General features: G+C 48.3%; 1 protein-coding gene across 2 annotated transcripts in view; it reads left to right on the top strand.

Moving 5' to 3' along the window:
- Positions 1–19,775, top strand: part of thsd7ba (thrombospondin, type I, domain containing 7Ba) — a 1,603,431-nt gene that overhangs the window by 841,133 nt on the left and 742,523 nt on the right. For both annotated transcript variants that reach the window (XM_072472193.1, XM_072472199.1), the window contains exons 9-10: positions 1,075–1,309; positions 19,482–19,597. In XM_072472193.1, coding sequence (XP_072328294.1) covers positions 1,075–1,309; positions 19,482–19,597 — 351 coding nt within the window. The remainder of the gene's footprint in view (positions 1–1,074; positions 1,310–19,481; positions 19,598–19,775) is intronic.

Raw genomic sequence — 19,775 nt, 5'->3', positions numbered from 1 at the left:
TCACTCCTGTGTACCGCCACCAATGTGACCCCTCATGAGAGGATGTTTGTTTTCCCCAGGAAGTCCACCTCAGGGGTCTCGCTCCCATCCTGGCTAATGGTCCCAGGACCCGTCCTCCTCCCGAAGCATGCGAGGAGCCATAAGTCGGATCCACTGGTCGAAAAAGTCCTTCTCCTCCATGCTAACCCCCAATATGCCTACGTGGCACACCATGACGGGCGGGAGGACACAGCCTCCCTTCGGGATTTGGCACCCGCAGGTGACCATCACCACTACCACCAATCCTACGTCTCTCCCCATTGCTACTCATCTACTACGAGACGCAGAAGACGACACGCTCCCGGACTCGCAGGCCTCGACACCTCATCCGACACCAGTGTCCACACCACAGCCGGGACTGAGGTGGTCGCAGCGGAAAGTCAGAGCCCCCGACAGACCCGATCTATAACTCAACCTGTCCACTTCACCCCCGCCGGACTCTTTTTTTAACAGGGGGTAAATGTGGTAAACCACTGTATTGTATTGTACTGTTGTACTGTTACATGCCTGGGCTTGTCCCTGCTAGCTCCGCCTGTGGTTCCTCCCCTCGGGCTCATGTATAAAGGTGGCTGGTCGCCGCCTCTGATCCAGTTCGGGATCAGAGGCCAGGAAGCTTTCTGTTTAGTGTAATAAAGCCTCAGTTACGTTCACCACTCGTCGGGTGTTCATTGATGGCATATCAATCTGTAACTTACCGAATTGTCTAAAACACCTGTGACTTCATAATGACCCATTTTTAATATGGACTTGTAAGTTAATAATAGAGGGCATAAATGTACACCTGTGAATGGATTACTATGAAGCCTTTAATTCATGGTGATTGTGGGAAATGGGGTCTTTGTGTAGATATGTATAAAAGGAGGCAAGAAAATTTGGTAGTTACTATTATTTACTAGGAAAGCAGCATGGATGCAAGTACAATAAATGTTTATAAATTCTGTGTTGTTGAAATTTTAAAAAATGAAACCTTGCGAAATATTGTTATCAAATTACATATCATATCTGGTTGAGTTAAAGCTTACTTTTATTTCCTAGGTGCAAAGCCGTGTCCCAGTAGCAAAGCATTGCAAGAAGGGCGATCTTGTAATGAGCATGGCTGCACAGTGTTCTATTGGGATATGTCACCTTGGGGTCCTTGTATTGAAGATACGTTAGTGATGCCCCTCAATGCCACAATGAGTTGGAATGGTGAGGCCTCCTGTTCTGTGGGCATGCAGACTCGACAGATCCATTGCATGAAAAGCAAAGTTGGACATGTCACTCGGAAAAGGTATTAGTATTTTCTTTTCAGAGTAAGGATTTAGATAAACTATGAGTAATAAAGATAGCAATTCTGCCTTGGTCTTGTCAGTTGTTTAGATTCACTCTGTATGATATTGGCATGTGTAACTTGTTCAGTTTGCTGTTCGTGAACTTTATTGCTACTGGACTACAATGTTTTCAGAGCACTCACTCATCCTCTTCCTGCCCTTGTATGAGGCAAGACCCCAAGTCAGAAACCTGAATTTAGCTTGATCCCGTGTGATGACTTTTCCTTCTGTACACTTGGACCAATTGTGTTTCACTCTTTTTTTCCGGCTGACCATTCCAAACATTGCACATCAGAACGGAAAAACCTCTGAGCTGAAATAAATTGTTTATCATCAGAATTTGGATGCTCAGACGCAGCTTGTCTGTTGGGGGTATAACAAATTTCATGCATTCCCTTCTGACACAGTGAAAGAGCGCAAGGAGAGCGGCGGGGACACAGTGAAAGAGCACGAGGAGAGCGACAGAGACTCAGTGAAAGAGCGCGAGGAGAGCGGCGGGGACACAGTGAAAGAGCGTGAGGAGAGCGGCGTTGGCACAGGATAAAAGAGCACGAGGAGAGCGGCAGGGACACAGTGAAAGAGCGTGAGGAGAGCGGCGGGGGCACAGGATAAAAGAGCACGAGGAGAGCAGTGGGGACACAGTGAAAGAGCGCGAGGAGAGCAGCGAAGACTCAGTGAAAGAGCGCGAGGAGAGCAGCGGGGACACAGGATAAAAGAGTGCGAGGAGAGCGGCGGGGACACAGTGAAAGAGAGCGAGGAGAGCGGCGGGGACACAGGATAAAAGAGCGCGAGGAGAGCGGCGGGGGCACAGGATAAAAGAGCGCGAGGAGAGCGGCGGGAACACAGTGAAAGAGCCCGAGGAGACCAGCGGAGACTCAGTGAAAGAGCGCGAGGAGAGCGGCGGGGACACAGTGAAAGAGCGCGAGGAGAGCGGCGGGGACTCAGGATAAAAGAGCGCGAGGAGAGTGGCGGGGACACAGGATAAAAGAGCGCGAGGAGAGCGGCGGGGACACAGGATAAAAGAGCGCGAGGAGAGCGGCGGGGGCACAGCTGCCGGAGAAGCGGCCTTCAGATTTTCGGCGGGGCAGTGGCCAGGGGTCTGATGGGAAGGTAAGTTTACCTCTTTAAAAACTTTAAAAACTTACCTTGAAGAGTGACATCACAGCAAAGCAGTGACCTGATTGGCTGGTAAGGAAAGTGCTCCAATTAGCAGTAGCTGGGAGAAATTTAACTCTTCGTGTGTGGTAAGTATTGTGATTGGTGAGTAAAATCTTTATTCCTTTCACTTATTCATTATTTGATATTATATTTGTAATCAGTTAAGGTAAAGTGTAAAAATGGCAGGAGATCCCAGACCCATGTTATGCTCCTCGTGCTCAATGTGGGAGTTCAGGGACATGGCCGATGCCCCTGACTCCTTCCTGTGCGGGAAGTATGTCCAGCTGCAGCTCCTGTTAGACCGCATGACGGCTCTGGAGCTTGCGGATGGACTCACTTTGGAGCATCCGCGATGCTGAGGAGGCCGTGGATAGCACGATCAGTGAGTTGGTCACACCGCAGATTAGGATTGGTGAGGGAGACAGGGAATGGGGGACCAAAAGGCAGAGAAAGAGTAGGAAGGCAGTGCAGGTGTCCCCTGCGGTCATCTCCCTCCAAAACAGGTATACCGTTTTGGATACTGTTGGGGAAGATGACTCACCAGGGGAAGGCAGTAGTAGTTAGGCTCATGGCACCGTGGCTGGCTCTGCTGCACAGAAGGGTGGGAAAAAGACTGGCAGGGCTATAGTCATAGGGGATTCAATCGTAAGGGGAGTAGAGCGGCGTTTCTGTGGTTGAAAACGAGACTCCCGAATGGTATGTTGCCTCTGGATGCAAGGGTCATGGACGTCTCAAATAGGCTGCAGGACATACTGAAGGGGGAGGGTGAACAACCAGTTGTCGTGGTGCATATAGGCACCAAAGATATAGGTAAAAAACAGGATGAGGTCCTACAATCAGAATTTAGGGAGTTAGGAGGTAAGTTAAAAAGTAGGACCTCAAAGGTAGTAATCTCAAGATTGCTACCATTGCCACGAGATAGTCAGAGTAGAAATTCAAGAATAGTCAGAATGAATATGTGGCTTGAGAGATGGTGCAGGAGGGAGGGGTTCAGATTTTTGGGACATTGGAACCGGTTCTAGGGGCGGTGGGACCATTACAAATCGGATGGTCTACACCTGGGCAGGACTGGAACCAATGTCCTAGGGGGTGCTTTTGCTAACACTGTTGTGGAGGTTTTAAACTAATGTGGCAGGGGAATGGGAACCAGATTAGGAAGTTAGAGGTCAATAAAGAGGCAGCAACTAAAGCCAGTAAGATACTAGATAATAAACTCAATGTGACTAAGGGGAAGAGTAGACAGGGAAGAAAATGTGAACGCAAAGGGACAATTCATCTGAGGTGCATTTGTTTTAATGCGAGAAGTGTAGCAGGGAAGGTAGATGAATTTAGGGCTTGGATTAGTACCTGGGGATATGATGTTATTGGTATTACTGAGACTTGGTTGAGGGATGGGCAAGACTGGCAACTAAATATCCCAGGGTATAGATCTTCAGGAGGGATAGAGAGGGAGGTAAAAGGTGTGGAGGAGTTGCATTACTGGTCAGAGATGATATCACAGCTGTGATTAAGGAGGGCACGATGGAGAATTTGAGCACTGAGGCAATATGGGTAGAGCTAAGAAATAGGAAGGGTGCAGTAACATTGTTGGGACTTTACTACAGGCCTCCCAAAAGCGAGCGTGAAGTCGAGGTACAAATATGTAGACAGATTATAGAAAAATATAGGAGCAATAGGGTGGTCGTGATGGGAGATTTTAACTTCCGCAACATTGAATGGGACTCATGTAGTGTTGGAGGCGTAGATGGAGCAGAATTTGTAAGGAGCATCCAGGAGAGTTTTTTAGAGCAGTATGTAAATATCCAACTCGGGAAGGGGCCATACTGGACCTGGTAATGGGGAATGATCCCAGCCAGGTGGTTGAAGTTTCAGTCGGTGATTGCTTTGGGAATAGCGATCACAATTCCGTATGTTTTAGAATACTCATGGGCAAAGACGAGAGTGGTCCTAAAGGAAGCGTGCTAAATTGGGGAAAGGCCAAGTATAACAAAATTCGGCAGGAGCTAGGGAATGTGGATTGGGAGCAGCTCTTTAAGGGTAAATCCACATTTGAAATGTGGGAGTCTTTTAAGGAAAGGTTGATTAGAGTGCAGGACAGATAGGTCCCTGCGAAAATGAGGGATTGAAATTGCAAGATCAGGGAATCTTGGATGACGGGTGGAATTGTGAGACTAGCTGAGATGGAAAAGGAAGCATACATAAGATCTAGGCGACTTCAAACTGATGAAGCTTTGGAGGAATATCGGGAAAGTTGGACAAATCTCAAACGCGCAATAAAGAGGGCTAAAAGGGGTCATGAAACATCTTTGGCTACAGGGTTAAGGAAAATCCGTATTTAATTCGTATATAAAGAGCAAGAGGGTAACTAGGGAAAGGATTGGCCCACTCAAAGACAAAAGAGGGAATTTATGCGTGGAGTCAGAGGAAATGGGTGAGATTCTTAATGAGTAATTTGCATCAGTATTCACCAAGGAGAGGGATATGACGGATGTTGAGGCTAGGGATGGATGTTTAAATACTCTAGGTCAAGTCGGCATAAGGAAGGGGGACGTTTTGGGTATTCTAAAAGGCATTAAGGTGGACAAGTCCCCAGGTCCGGATGGGACCTATCTCAGATTACTGAGGGAAGCGAGGGTCGAAATAGCTGGGGCCTTAACAGATATCTTTGCAGCATCCTTGAGCACGGGTGAGGTCCCGGAGGACTGGAGAATTGCTAATGTTGTCCCTTTGTTTAAGAAGGATAGCAGGGATAATCCAGGGAATTATAGATCTGTGAGCTTGATGTCAGTGGTAGGCAAACTGTTGGAGAAGATACTGAGGGATAGGATCTATTCACATTTGGAAGAAAATAGACTTATCAGTGATAGGCAGCATGGTTTTGTGCAGGGAAGATCATGTCTTACAAACATAATTGAATTCTTTGAGGAAGTGACAAAGTTAATTGACGAGGGAAGGCCTGTAGATGTCATATACATGGACTTCAGTAAGGCGTTTGATAAAGTTTCCCATGGCAGGTTGATGGAAAAAGTGAAGTCGTATGGGATTCAGGGTGTACTCGCTAGATGGATAAAGAACTGGCTGGGCAACAGGAGACAGAGAGTAGTTGTGGAAGGGAGTGTCTCAAAATGGAGAAAGGTGACTAGTGGTGTTCCACAGGGATCCGAGCTCGGACCACTGTTGTTTGTGATATACATAAATAATCTGGACGAAGGTATAAGTGGTCTGATTAGCAAGTTTGCAGATGATACTAAGATTGGTGGAGTTGCACATAGCGAGGAGGACTGTCAGAGAATACAGCAAAGTATAGATAGATTGGAGAGTTAGGCAGAGAAATGGCAGATGGAGTTCAATCCAGGCAAATGCGAGGTGATGCGTTTTGGAAGATCTAATTCAAGAGCAGACTATACGGTCAATGGAAGAGTCCTGGGGAAAATTGATGTACAGAGAGATCTGGGAGTTCAGGTCCATTGTATCCTGAAGGTGGCAACGCAGGTCGATAGAGTGGTCAAGAAGGCATACAGCATGCTTGCATTCATCGGACGCGGTATTGAGTAAAGAGTCAGCAGGCCATGTTACAGTTTTGTAGGACTTTGGTTAGGCCACATTTGGAATACTGCGTGCAGTTCTGGTCGCCACATTACCGGAAGGATGTGGATGCTTTAGAGAGGGTGCAGAGGAAGTTCACCAGGATGTTGCCTGGTATGGAGGGTGCTAGCTATGAAGAAAGGTTGAGTAGATTAGGATTGTTTTCATTGAGAGGGGACCTGATTGAGGTCTACAAAGTTATGAGAGGTACGGACAGGGTGGATAGCAACAAGCTTTTTCCAAGAGTGCTGGTGTCAATTACAAGGGGTCACGATTTCAAGGTGAGAGGGGGAAGGTTTAAGGGAGATGTGCTTGGAAAGTTTTTTACGCAGAGGGTGGTGGGTGCCTGGAATGCTTTGCCAGCGGAGGTGGTAGAGGCGGGCACGATAGCATCATTCAAGATGCATCTAGACAGATATATGAACGGGCGGGGAACAGAGGGAAGTAGATCCTTGGAAAATAGGCGACAGGTTTAGATAAAAGATCTGGATCGGCGCAGGCTGGGTGGGCCGAAGGGCCTGTTCCTGTGCTGTAATTTTCTTTGCTCTTGGTTCTTTGACTCCACAAAAAAGAGAATTTAGCAAAGTTTTGGAGCCTGTTTTTGTGTGACCTCCATTGGTTCCTTTCAGAACCACTGGTTAGTAGCAAAAGATGTTAAAGGGCTAGTCAGAGCTTACAATGTCGAATGTCTAGATACATTTTGGAACCCAAATCAGTTCAACATTGAAATAAGGCCTGCATTCATTTCAGGCAGCTGCTAGGGCCACCCAAAAAAAAGGCCACAGTAGGTTTGGCACAGGCCTCTGATCTGAATTAGTTATTGTAAAATGGATTGTAGTACCCTCAATAACGACGCAATAGTGTAGAACGATAAACAAGGCTTTAATAAGCTAAGAACTAGCTTGATGCCGAGACGGGTGCTTACTGGGTGCCGCCTACAGAGCGGCCCCTTATATACGACTCCCTGGTGGGCAGAGCCGGAGGCGTAGTCCCCCAGGCTTCCAAGCCCGGTCTTAAAGGGGACATCCACACATACTCCACACTTGGGGTATAGTGTTCAATTCTGGTCGCCACACTACCAGAAGGATGTGGAGGCTTTAGAGAGAGTGCAGAAGAGATTTATCAGAATGTTGCCTGGTATGGAGGGCATTAGCTATGAGGAGCGGTTGAATAAACTTGGTTTGTTCTCACTGGAACGAAGGAGGTTGAGGGGCGACCTGATAGAGGTCTACAAAATTATGAGGGGCATAGACAGAGTGGATAGTCAGAGGCTTTTCCCCGGGGTAGAGGGGTCAATTACTAGGGGGCATAGGTTTAAGGTGAGATGGGCAAGGTTTAGAGTAGATGTACGAGGCAAGTTTTTTACGCAGAGGGTAGTGGGTGCCTGGAACTCGCTACCAGAGGAGGTGGTGGAAGCAGGGATGATAGTAACATTTAAGGGGCACTTTGACAAATACATGAATTGGATGGGAATAGAGGGATACGGACCCAGGAAGTGTAGAAAATTGTAGTTTAGTCGGGCAGCATGGTCGGCACGGACTTGGAGGGCCGAAGGGCCTGTTCCTGTGATGTACATTTCTTTGTTTTTTGTTTTGTTCTATCACCTTACATGGTGATAAGGGTACAGTAACATAATAACCATTCATCACATTCACCCCCTGTTTAAAAAACGAAAAGTTCAGCGGGGGTGAACTGGAATCACAAGTCTATTCATTTCAGCGACCTGATCGTCCTCGTCGACCTCCTCAGCTCGGGCGGTGGTGCGGCGGGCACGGACGTCTTAGGTGAGGGTACATCCGGGAGCACGGTGGTCAGAACTTTGGTCCGGGTCGGGGTAGGGGGTTGGGGCGCAGGGGGGATAGCTGGGGCTGGGGGTAGTGGTGCCTGTGCAGGCGGGGAGTGTGGAGGGGGGGTGCTAGGGGGCACGCACGGTCGGTGTCCACCGACGGAGATTGGAACTGGGGGTGGGGGCATCAGTGGGTGCCAGGTCCCGCAGGAAAACTGTGAGGGGGGGGCGTCTGTAGTGTGGGAACCAGCAGGTGCCAGATCCCGAAGGGAAACCGTGTCTTGCCTGCCGTCGGGGCGCACGACGTAGGCGTATTGGGGTTCGCATGGAGTATTCAGACCCTCTCGACCAGGGTGTCCGTTTTATGGCTCCTCGCGTGCCTCCGGAGAAGAACAGGTCCCGGAGTCGTCAGCCAAGGTGGAAGCGAGACCTCGGAGGTGGACTTCCGTTTCTGGGTGGATAAAGCTCTCCATGCTCCCAGAGTCGAAGAGGCAGGGAGTGTCACGCCCGTTGACCTGGACCTGCATCATGGAATTCTGCAGGTGCTTTGGCCGCGTTTGGTCAAGGGTGATCGCTCCCATTTGTGGGTAGTCCGAGTACTCAGCCGAGGTGGTGAGCGTTACCATGTCCTGGAAGTCTTTTGCTCTATTTTCGAAGAGTCACTGCCGAATATAGGTCGAACGGATGCCGGACATGAAAGCGTCTCGGATGTGCAGGTTCATATGGACTTCCCCCATCACATCCTGATGATTGCAGTTCCTGGCGAGCGCAGTGAGCATTTCCACGAATTCATCTAGTGTTTCCCCTGAGCGCTCCCGGCAATTAGAGAGCAGATGCCGGGCATGTACCACGTTTATGGGTTTGACGAACCGCTTGGGTAAGATCTCGACCACCTCGTCGTACGTAGTCGCCTTCTCGAGCATGGCAGTGATTTTGTGACTCACCCGGGCGCGGAGTAGGCGCAGCTTGCATGGCTCTAGGATGGGAGTCTCCGAGGAGTCCAAGTAGGCCCCGAAGCAGTGGCACCAGTACTTAAATTGTATTTTGCCTCCGGTGTCCATGCTTCCAGGTTGAGCTTCTCTGGCTTGAGACCTGCGCCATCCTAACATAGTTCAGCTTATTAAATTGTAGTACCCTCAATAACGACGCAAGAGAGTAGAACGGTAAAGAAGTCTTTAATAAGTTGAGAACTAGCCTATTGCCGAGACGGGTGCTTACTGGGTGCCGCCTACAGAGCGGCCCCTTATATACGACTCCATGGTGGGCGGAGCCGGAGGCGGAGTCCCCCAGGGTTCCAAGCCCGGTCTTAAGCAGGACATCGCCTTACATGATGATAAGGGTACAGTAACACAGTAACCATTCATCACATGGATATAGAAATGACTTTTAAAAGGTCTACTTTAAGGTATTTCTATACATTAAGTAAGTGGGGCCATCAATAGCACAATATATTAATACACATTCTTTTTGGAAAAATAACAGGAGTTTTCAGCTTGGGGTCTTCATTAGGTATGTTCTTAGGTTGGTTGAAAACATGGTTGAAAAAATGAAATCGTAAGGTGCTTTAACATGGAGACAAAAAGAAAATCAGAAATGAGGGAACCTATGGTTTTTTTATGCCCTGTTAGAAATATTTGAACAGAGATGATGGACACGATTCAACCACCGCGTTGCATCTGGTGTGCCAGGTAAATAGTGGGAAAGGCCAAAATCGAGATTCGCACCTGTTTGCAATTCACCCGGCCCTCTCCCGATGGCAAGTTCCGGATCTCACCCAAAGATGGCGAGAATATCATTAACCCTCATTGCCATTCATTTCAATCTCATTAGCGACATTGAAGTCAAATGCAGTGGCCTAGTGGGAATTATCCGACTCGTAAGCGGGAAATCACGTGGGCGTCATTTAGTACTCCTTTTTAAAAATGTGAAGCTAACGCGATGGCTTCTGAGGGGAGGTGAGGAGGTGAGTTGTCCTTTCCATTTTCCGGTTTGCAGCACAAAGGCACGGGTGCTGCTGCCCCAGAGCGCGGGGGTTTGATGGACCCCTCAGGAGAATTGACCCTGGTTGGGCGTCTGAAGTGTTCCAGGTCAGGGGACAGTCTTGAGCTGGGGGGTTGGTTGAGGGTCTTTGCTTTTGCGAGGCCTTCAAGTCATCTTTAAATATTGTGGCGACCCATAACAGGGGCAAGCTGCATCCTGTCTGTCCTACCAAACAATTCCAGGACAGAGCCTTGCTGTGCCTTGAAAGTTGAAAGTCAATTTCACTCCCTTTAACTGTGAGCAGCCTCTTGATTCACAGTTGAAGGCTTATTGCAAATGAGGAATTGGCCTTGTTAGTTGTGAGAGCACTTCACACTCCTTGACCCTCAAGACCCTACTCCAGGATACCCATGTCATGCCTCAGAGGATAATTAGTGCATTGCATCTCAAGGAAACTCAAGCCCAATACTGTACCAGAACTCTAGGAGTGTCAGCACCATAAAGGCAGCAGCCAACTATCAAACACTAAAGAGCAGGCTTTCAACACTGGAGATCCTCTCGCTGTCAAAGGGTAAATGTGTGGATCAAGGAAGGGTACCTAAGCACAGTCTCCTTACTGTTCCCGGCAGAGATCTGGGATCTAGGGGCTCCTGATGTGACCTGGGGTTAGTGGCAACGTTTGCCAGCACAACTGGCTCGATGAATGGCAATCTGAGAGATGGCGGTACAGTTATGGTAAGGCTGGGGGGGCTTGCAGGATTTGAGGGTCCTGGAATGGAAGACCTATTGGATTGTCGGCATTCAATTCCTTCCAGAATAAAACTGTTTGCTGGTGTGGATCTCGCAGAGGCTGTCCTCTTGTTGCTGGTGGTAGCCGAGGCAGGCAGGCGCTGAAGAAAGTGGCAACAGCAGCGACGCAGGCTGGAGGTGGCACCTCATGTGCAAGGGACCACCCTGGAGGCCCGGCCGCCCACCAGGATGAGGAGGAACCTAGAGCGAGAAGCCAGCGATGGCCCATGGTGTACAGGTGTCTTTGGTCTTTTGATGAGATGACGTACTGCATATGCCGCAAGAGATCCGTCTCAACAAAGAGACAATGTAGCATTTGTGGCATGTCCTCATGGACTTGGCACCCCGTGATAGAGGAGGGCACCCTCTCCCAGTGGCTATGAAGGTTACTAAACCTTTATGCAACCGGCTTACTCCAGGGCTTGAGCGAGGACCTGTGCAGCATTGCTCAAGCTACAGCCACAGGTGCATCCATGATGCCCTGTATGCCAAGGCATCTAACGGCATCACCTTTGAGCTAGACCATGCCCACCGAGATGCTCGGGCTGCAGGATTCTCTGCCATCGCCGGGATGCCCAGGGCCAGGGGACAATCGATGGCACGCATGTCGCCTTGAGTACACTGGGGCATTAGAGAGTGGCCTTTATTAACAGGAAGAAATTCCACTCCCTGAATGTTCAGATAACGTGCGACCGCCACGACCCACCCTATCCCCTTAACCCAGTAACGCCACTTCACCTAACCTCTAACCTTTTCGATACCAAGGGGCAATTGATCATGGCCAATCCACCTAACCTGCACATCTTTGGACTGTGGGAGAAACCAGAGCACCCGGAGGAAACCCACACAGACATGGGGAGAAAGTGCAAATTCTACGCAGACAGTCACCCAAGGATGAAATTGAACCCAGTACCCTGGAGCTGTGAGGCAGCAGTGCCACCATGCCACCAGAGTTGGTGAGGGCTTGGATCTCTGAGACTCTGCCCCTCATCTTGGCCCTTTCCGGTTTATTTTGGGTCTCCTGTGGAGACAAAGGGAGGGCATTGTGAGCCACACACTTGATGGGTCAGGGGGATCTATAGCAAGTGGCATGTGTGAGAATCGCACATGAAGGAGTTGTGCTGGTGGAAACTGTGGTGTTAGGTGTTCTGACACACAGATGAGCCAACACAGTTGTATATGGTACAACGCTATTTTATTTAAACTTTCTATGTACAGTTTTGTCTTGATACTCTGCACGTGGGGATTCCCTGTTTGTGATGTTAAAACAGGTCGTGTCCGTGTCCTTGTCCCCAGACCTACTGTCCACCAGGTGTCGTGTTCGTGCTTTTATATGGTTCCTGTCTTTGTGTGTGATTGGTTGTGTTGTTGTGTGTTCTGATTTGTCTGTTGGTGTGTCCATCATGATGTGTGTGTTTGAATATCATGACATCCCCCCTTTTTACAAAGATATGTGCCTACGTGATAATAAATATAATCGTGTCGTGAGTGCATCTAAGAGTGTGTGTGTGTTGTGTACAGCATGTGCATATGACGTAACTATTTACATGGGGCGATGTCGGGTGCGTCACATCAACAAGGTTGTACCATAACAGAACATGAATGCGAACGAGAAAAAAAAACTTGAACAGTGGTCCAGTCAGACGATATCTGGAACGATAAACAACAACAGGTTATAATACAGAAGTGTGTAACTTTTTGAACATATGAACGGTGTTATAAGTCCAGTCTAATGGGCTTGCGACGAGTTCGGGTTGACCGCCTCAAGGGTGGGTCAAGAACCACCGGCTGATGTGCAAGCGTGGCCATGGGTGGCGATGGAGAGGGCGTGATCTGCGGCAGCTCCACGAAGTCATCCTCAGAAGACTGTTGAGGATCTGGCGTGTGTGTACTGTGTGGCTGCGAGCGTGGAAGTCGGCGAAGGGCACGCCGATTGCGGCGACGCACTGAACCATCCGGCATGTGAATCAGGAATGAGCGGGGAACCACACGTCGGAGGACTTCGGCTGGTGCTGACCAGCCACCATACGGTTGATGGACGCGTACTTTGTCTCCGGAGGACGGGGGGGGCAGGTCCGTCGCTCGTGTGTCGTACTGACTTTTTTGGCGATCACGCTGCATTTGCATGTTATGAAGAACCGTCTCATGGTCCGTTGTTGGTGCCAGGATGGATGGTACCGTCGTCTTGAGGGAGCGACTCATTAGGAGCTGCGCTGGCGAGAGACCCGTGGAAAGCGGGGCAGATCGATAGGCCAGCAAGGCGAGGTTAAAGTCCGATCCGGCAGCAGCCGCCTTGCACAGGAGCCGCTTGGCAATGTGGACGCCCTTCTCTGCCTTCCCATTCGACTGTGGATGTAGAGGGCTGGATGTCACATGAGTGGAACCATATGCTGCGGCAAAGGACGACCATTCACGGCTGGCGAAACAGGGTCCATTGTCTGACATGACAGTCCTTGGAATGCCATGGCGAGCAAATGTTTCCTTGCAGGCCCCAATGACTGCGGACGACGTCAGATCATGGAGAGGCATGACTTCCGGGTAGTTTGAGAAATAATCTATAATAATGATGTAATCTCTGCCGAGCGCGTGAAATAGGTCAACACCCACCTTCGCCCAGGGGGAACGTCACCAACTCGTGTGGTAGAAGCGTCTCCGGAGGTTGTGCCGGCTGAAACCTCTGACAGGTTGTGCAATTGAGCACCATGTTGACTATGTCTTCATTAATACCCGGCCAATATACCGCCTCTCGGGCCCTTCGTCTGCATTTTTCGACGCCCAAGTGGCCTTCGTGTAGTTGATTAAGAATCATCTGGCGCATGCTGTGCGGAATAACAATCCTGTCTAATTTCATAAGGACCCCGTCTATGTTGGTAAGGTCATCTCGCACATTATAAAACTGGGGGCACTGCCCTTTGAGCCACCCTTCCGCCATGTGGCGCATCACTCGCTGTAGAAGGGGGTCAGTCGCCGTCTCTGCGCGTATGTGGGCCAGACTTGGGTCATCAGCTGGCAGATTTGCTGCTGTCAGAGTCACGTGTGCCTCAATTTGACGCACGAACCCCTCCGCATCTGGTGGTGTGCTCACTGCTCGGGAGAGCGTGTCCGCCACAATGAGATCCTTCCCCGGAGTGTAGATCAGTTCGAAATCATACCTCCTGAGTTTAAGTAAGATGCGCTGGAGGCGAGGGGTCATGTCGTTCAGGTCTTTGTTAATGATGTTGACCAGGGGGCGGTGGTCAGTTTCAACCGTAAATCGTGGAAGACCATACACATAGTCGTGGAACTTGTCCAGTCCAGTTAACAAGCCCAGGCATTCTTTATCTATTTGCGCGTAGCGCTGTTCGGTAGGGGTCATGGCTCGTGAGGCATATGCAACCGGGGCCCATGACAACGTGCTGTCTTTTTGCAGGAGTACCGCTCCAATACCAGATTTGCTGGCATCCGTTGAGATCTTTGTAGGGCGAGCCGTGTCAAAGAACGCCAACACTGGTGCCGTGACCAGTTTGTGCTTGAGCTCCTCCCATTCCAGCTGATGCGATTGTTGCCAGTGGAATTCTGTTGATTTTTTTACGAGATGGCGCATATTCGTTGTATGAGAAGCCAGGTTGGGAATGAACTTCCCAAGGAAGTTGACCATGCCCAAGAATCTTAGGACAGCCTTCTTGTCAGCCGGCCGTGGCATGGCTGTGATGGCGCTAACTTTGTCTGCATCAGGACGGACCCCTGATCGTGAGATGTGGTCCCCGAGGAATTTCAGCTCCATCTGGCCGAAGGCACACTTGGCGCGGTTGAGACGCAGGCCATTTTGTCGTATGCGGGTGAAGACACGTCGTAGACGATGCATGTGTTCCTGCGGAGTGGTGGACCAAATGATGATATCGTCCACATATACACGTACCCCTTCGATGCCTTCCATCATCTGCTCCATAATGCGGTGGAAAACTTCAGATGCTGAAATGATGCCGAATGGCATCCGTTTGTAACAGAATCTGCCAAAAGGGGTGTTGAACGTTCATAGCCTTCGGCTGGCCGGGTCCAATTGGATCTGCCAAAATCTTTTGGACGCATCCAATTTGGTAAATATTTTGGCTTGCGCCATCTCGCTGGTGAGTTCCTCTCGTTTCGGGATGGGATAGTGTTCCCGCATGATGTTGTTATTCAGATCTTTAGGATCTATACATATGCGGAGCTCGCCAGAGGGCTTCTTTACACAGACCATGGAGCTGACCCATGGCGTGGGCTCCGTGGCCCTGGATAGGACCCCTTGGTCCTGAAGAGCCTGCAGCTGCAACTTGAGGCGGTCTTTGAGTGGCGCAGGAACCCTGCGAGGTGCGTGAATGACAGGGATGGCGTCCGGTTTGAGTCGAATCTTGTACGTGTATGGCAATGTCCCCATGCCTTCAAACACCTCCTGGTTGTGAGCAAGGAGGGAATGGAGATTTGCGTGGAACTCAGCATCCGGGAAGTCGGATATCTCATCTGGAGAGAGAGACATAATGCGCTGTACCAGGTGAAGGACCTTACACGCCTGTGCGCCCAGTAACGAGTCTTTTGATGAGCCGACAACTTCGAAGGGGAGTGTGGCCGTGTGCGTCTTGTGAGTTATCTGTAGCTGGCAAGATCCTATGGACGGGATGACGTTCCCGTTATAATCAACCATCTTGAGCCGGGATGGCGTTATGGTGGTTTGACCTTCATGGCCTGGAATTCAGAATATGCAATCAGGTTGGCGGATGCGTCGGTGTCCAGACGGAAGGTGACGCGCGATCGGTTGACCGTCAGGGTGGCACACCACTCATCGGCTGGATTGATGGCATTGACCTTGTTGACATCGATGACGGAAACGCGGAAGGCATCCTGGTCATCTGCATCACTTAACTGGAAGCCTTGATGCGTGGGCTGGACGGTCCTGACTTGTCTGCGAGATTGTCGGGGATGTGCAGGATCCATGGGTTGAGCCGCACGACAGTAGGCAGCATAGTGGCCCATCTTGCCACATCTGAGGCACTGCCGGTTTTTAGCAGGACATTGCCCTTTTCAGTGTACAGCTCTACAATTGCCGCACGTCATGACGTCACGGCATTCGTTGCGCCACTGCGCATGCGCAGTGCGATCTTGCGGTGGGCGCGTGGATCTCGTGGAGGACACAGGCTTCCACAGCAGACGCTAAGGTGAGGCCTTTTATTTTAAGAAGCTGCTGGCGTAGGCCACTGGAGGCAACGCCAAAAACAATCTGGTCCCTGATCATGGACTCTGTGGTGCTGCCGTAACCGCAGGACTGCGCTAGAATTCGGAGGTGCGTCAAAAAGAGTTGAAAAAGCTCCTCCTTACCTTGCAGGCGTTGCTGAAAGAGGTATCTTTCAAAACTTTCATTCACTTCAACATTAAAGTGCTGGTCCAGTTTGAGGATGACCGTGTCATACTTGGATTGGTTTTCCCCTTCTTCGAACACCAGTGAGTTGAAGACGTCGAGGGCGTGCTGCCCTGCGTAGAAGAGGAGCAGTGCAATCTTCGTTTCATCCGAGGCACTCTGTTTCTCGTTGGCTCGGATGTACAGGTCAAATCGCTGCCTGAAGAGCTTCCAATTGGTACCAAGGTTCCCCGCGACTTGCAACGGCTACAGTTTGTCGGTGCGGTCCATGTCCAGAATGGCAGGTTAGTTGGCAGGTATCGATCCACTTCTGTACCATGTGGTGTTAGGCGTTCTGACACACAGATGAGCCAACACAGTTGTACATGGTACAACGCTATTTTATTTAAACTTTCTATGTACAGTTTTGTCTTGATACTCTGCATGTGGGGATTCCCTGTTTGTGATGTTAAAACAGGTCGTGTCCGTGTCCTTGTCCCCAGACCTACTGTCCACCAGGTGTCGTGTTCGTGCTTTTATATGGTTCCTGTCTTTGTGTGTGATTGGTTGTGGTGTTGTGTGTTCTGATTTGTCTGTTGGTGTGTCCATCATGATGTGTGTGTTTGAATATCATGACAGAAACCAATGGGTTCTGTGGAATAAGCTTGAAGATCGGTGTGGGGAGGATGCGAGGTGTCAGCTAGTGATCAGCCGGGGGTGGGTTTTGGAATTTGAGGGATGGATGACGGAACTGATGCCAGGAGAGAGGTGGTAACTAACCTTTGCCGCTCGGTGGAGGTCGTTGGTCCTCCTCCAACATTGGACGGCGGTCCTCCTGCTCATGCTACCAGCGCTGCCAGCCGCTGCCACTACCTCTCAGGTGGCACTGTTCACTCTGCTGCTGGGCCTCCTGAATGTCCCGCCTTACATCAATGGCCCGGCCTTATCGGCATCCCCAAAGTGAGGAGATCTGCGTGCTGCCATGCTTGTGTGTTGGCTGGAGTGAGTGGAGCCTTTAAAAACAGCGGCCTCTTGTTAGCAGCAAGCAGCTGAGGGACGAGTCAGCTGAAGCAGATGGCGTGGAAGCCAGTAATGGCAAGATTCACGTGGGCACTCATTTCTGGCGCTAAGTGCCATTGAATACGGGTCCCCATCTCGTCAAAGTGGCCATTGAGAAACACTCTGCCAAACATGCCCAAATGACACTTAAAATGTTTCTGTTGAATCGCGCCTGATGCAACAGATAATTTGTTTACCCTATTGATCAAGAAGAAGTACACAGCATGGGACAATGTGAAGAATGTGAGAAATAGAAAAACATTATTGCTATCAAAAATAAATTGGGCTTGAGAAAAGCTATACTGAGAAGTGATAGTATGCTCTCTTGTCTCATTCATTCTTTCCTTTTAACCTTTGCTATTTTTCTTTGTTGCTGTTAATTGCTACTTTACTGAAATGCAGTCCCTGCCTATAAATCCTTTCCCTGTATTCGATTGCACTTCAATTTCTTCTGGTTTCTTTCCTACTCTTCTGCTACTCATCTGCCATAGATACTCAAACACCATCATTGTGACAGTTTTCGAATATAAATGCCAAGTATTTTCAATTTATGGTATCCAATTAAAGCTAATGTTAGCTCGAGGAACTGCACATCATCTTTCAATTAGACCTTCCACACTCAACACTGAGTTCAACAGTTTCAGAGGACAACCACTACTCCCACTTTTTTTTGGACAGCGGTTGTTGGTATTTAATTTTGCTATTACCATTTACACCTCCTCCAGATCAATCTTCTACTTGTCCCATTATCATCCCTTTTTGCCTTGCAGCATTTTCCTTTTTGTCACTTAATGCCCCCTGCCTTGTACACTATTCCAGATACTATTCTTGCCTCCCCTTACTCCTTTCGCTGACTCTGCACTTGCTGACATCTATAACTTTTTCTAGTGCTTGATGGAAGGTCATCGATCTGAAATGCAAGCTTTTCTCTCCACAAGTGCTACCAGGTCTGCTGAGTATTTCCTCCATTTTTTGTTTATATTTCCGATTTCCAGCATCCACAGTGTTTCGCTTTTGAGACATTAGCAGTGTTATTTAAGTGCACACTTGATAGAAGCTGATTGAATAAGTTCAGTGATGTTTACCAATTAATAAAGCAGGTAAAATTCACTTTCCATGTCAAGGGTGTTCTGAATGATAAGTGCAATATATTTTAAGTTCAACCCATAAAACGTTTTACTTCTGTGACACATAAAACAGAAGGATCTTATTTAACGTGCAAAGAGAAGAAACACAGATCAGTACAATGACAGGCTAATAATGACACTTCAGCACTAATGGACAACACATTAAAATGTCAGAGCCAATGTTTTAACATGCTGACGAGTTTTCCATATGCAGACATAAGGAATAATAATTACAATGTGCAATGCTAATGAGGTACCGAGGTTCAACTTTCAGATCCCTCTCATTCCTTCCCGATAAAGAGAACATATTATTGCTTTAAATGCAGCTGAACATTGTCAAGACGTTTTTCTCAATTATGTTTATTTAAAATCATTTATGTTAATAAAAGAAAAAAAAGCTGATTTAAGTCTGAATTTTGAGTGAGAACATTTAAGTGGAAGTCCAAAAAGAAAGGGCTGCAATGAGAATACACTTCCAATGGAGAACAATACAATTAATTTGAGATTGAAGAAAACATGGGTATTGTTCCATTGATAGGCTTAAGAACGGATGCAGGGAACTATTTTTAAAAATTGTTCTATCTCCATATTGGAACCATTTTCTCAGATTTTCAAGATAGTTCACTAGGTTAGTTTGTCACACCGTGGAAGTAGAAATTCCAGCTAATCTAAATTCGGATTGTAGTAACTGAGTTGAATGTTTTCTTTATCTCAGTGGTGACACACATATCCTTTGCTCAATCCTCAAAAAAATACTCTACATTTAGCTGGAACAGACTTTGGACATAATTTGGATCAAGGTGGTGAAAGACCCTTGTCTATCCTGCCACTAACTTGATCTTGATGAGCAAAATATTCAAATTTAAAAGAATTGATGTTTTGAAACATCACTAGCACTGCCACAAGGAAAGAATGGTTCATTCACCAGCAGTAATCCTAACTTGCTAAGCAACAACATTGATAGGTAAACACCTTCCAGCATTGACAAAACATAGTTACATTGTTGTTCAGTCAAGTATGTTGTAAAATAATTTCACACAATTCTCCAGCAATGATTGGGTTTACTGAGTGAGTGTCTAAAATGTTTTATGCTTAACACGGCATGTTAATTTGTATCAGCGGACATCATCTTGGAAGCAACGCATTCTGAAACGTGAGAAATCTGACTGGCTGGGAAATTAGCTTTGCGAAAAAAAAATCATCCTTGAAAAATGATCGTTAAGAAGCTTGTTGCTCCTGTTTTGTCTGTTCTTTGTCATGACAATTCTTGATATTTGCCTCCTTCCCAACATTTCTAGGTGTCCGGAAAGTACCAGGCCTGAAACTGTTCGGCCATGCCTGTTGCCATGTAAAAAGGACTGCGTTGTCACCCCTTTCAGTGAATGGACACCTTGCCCTACCATATGTCAGCAAGGTAATTATTTTGAGAAATTACCTTCCGTTGCGATAAATACTAGAACAAACCCATTAAAACTCGTGGAGTGAAAGAATGTTGGGATTTTCTACAGAAAGAATTTGCTCCTCCCAGAACACACACATCTCTGTAAAATTACATTCTGGAAAAACTACTGCCGAATAACAAAGCAAACATA

Source organism: Scyliorhinus torazame, chromosome 2 (assembly GCF_047496885.1).
Source record: "Scyliorhinus torazame isolate Kashiwa2021f chromosome 2, sScyTor2.1, whole genome shotgun sequence".
Classification (NCBI taxonomy): domain Eukaryota; kingdom Metazoa; phylum Chordata; class Chondrichthyes; order Carcharhiniformes; family Scyliorhinidae; genus Scyliorhinus; species Scyliorhinus torazame.
The sequence above is the reverse complement of the archived record's forward strand: the minus strand, read 5'-3'. Positions and strand labels throughout refer to the sequence as shown.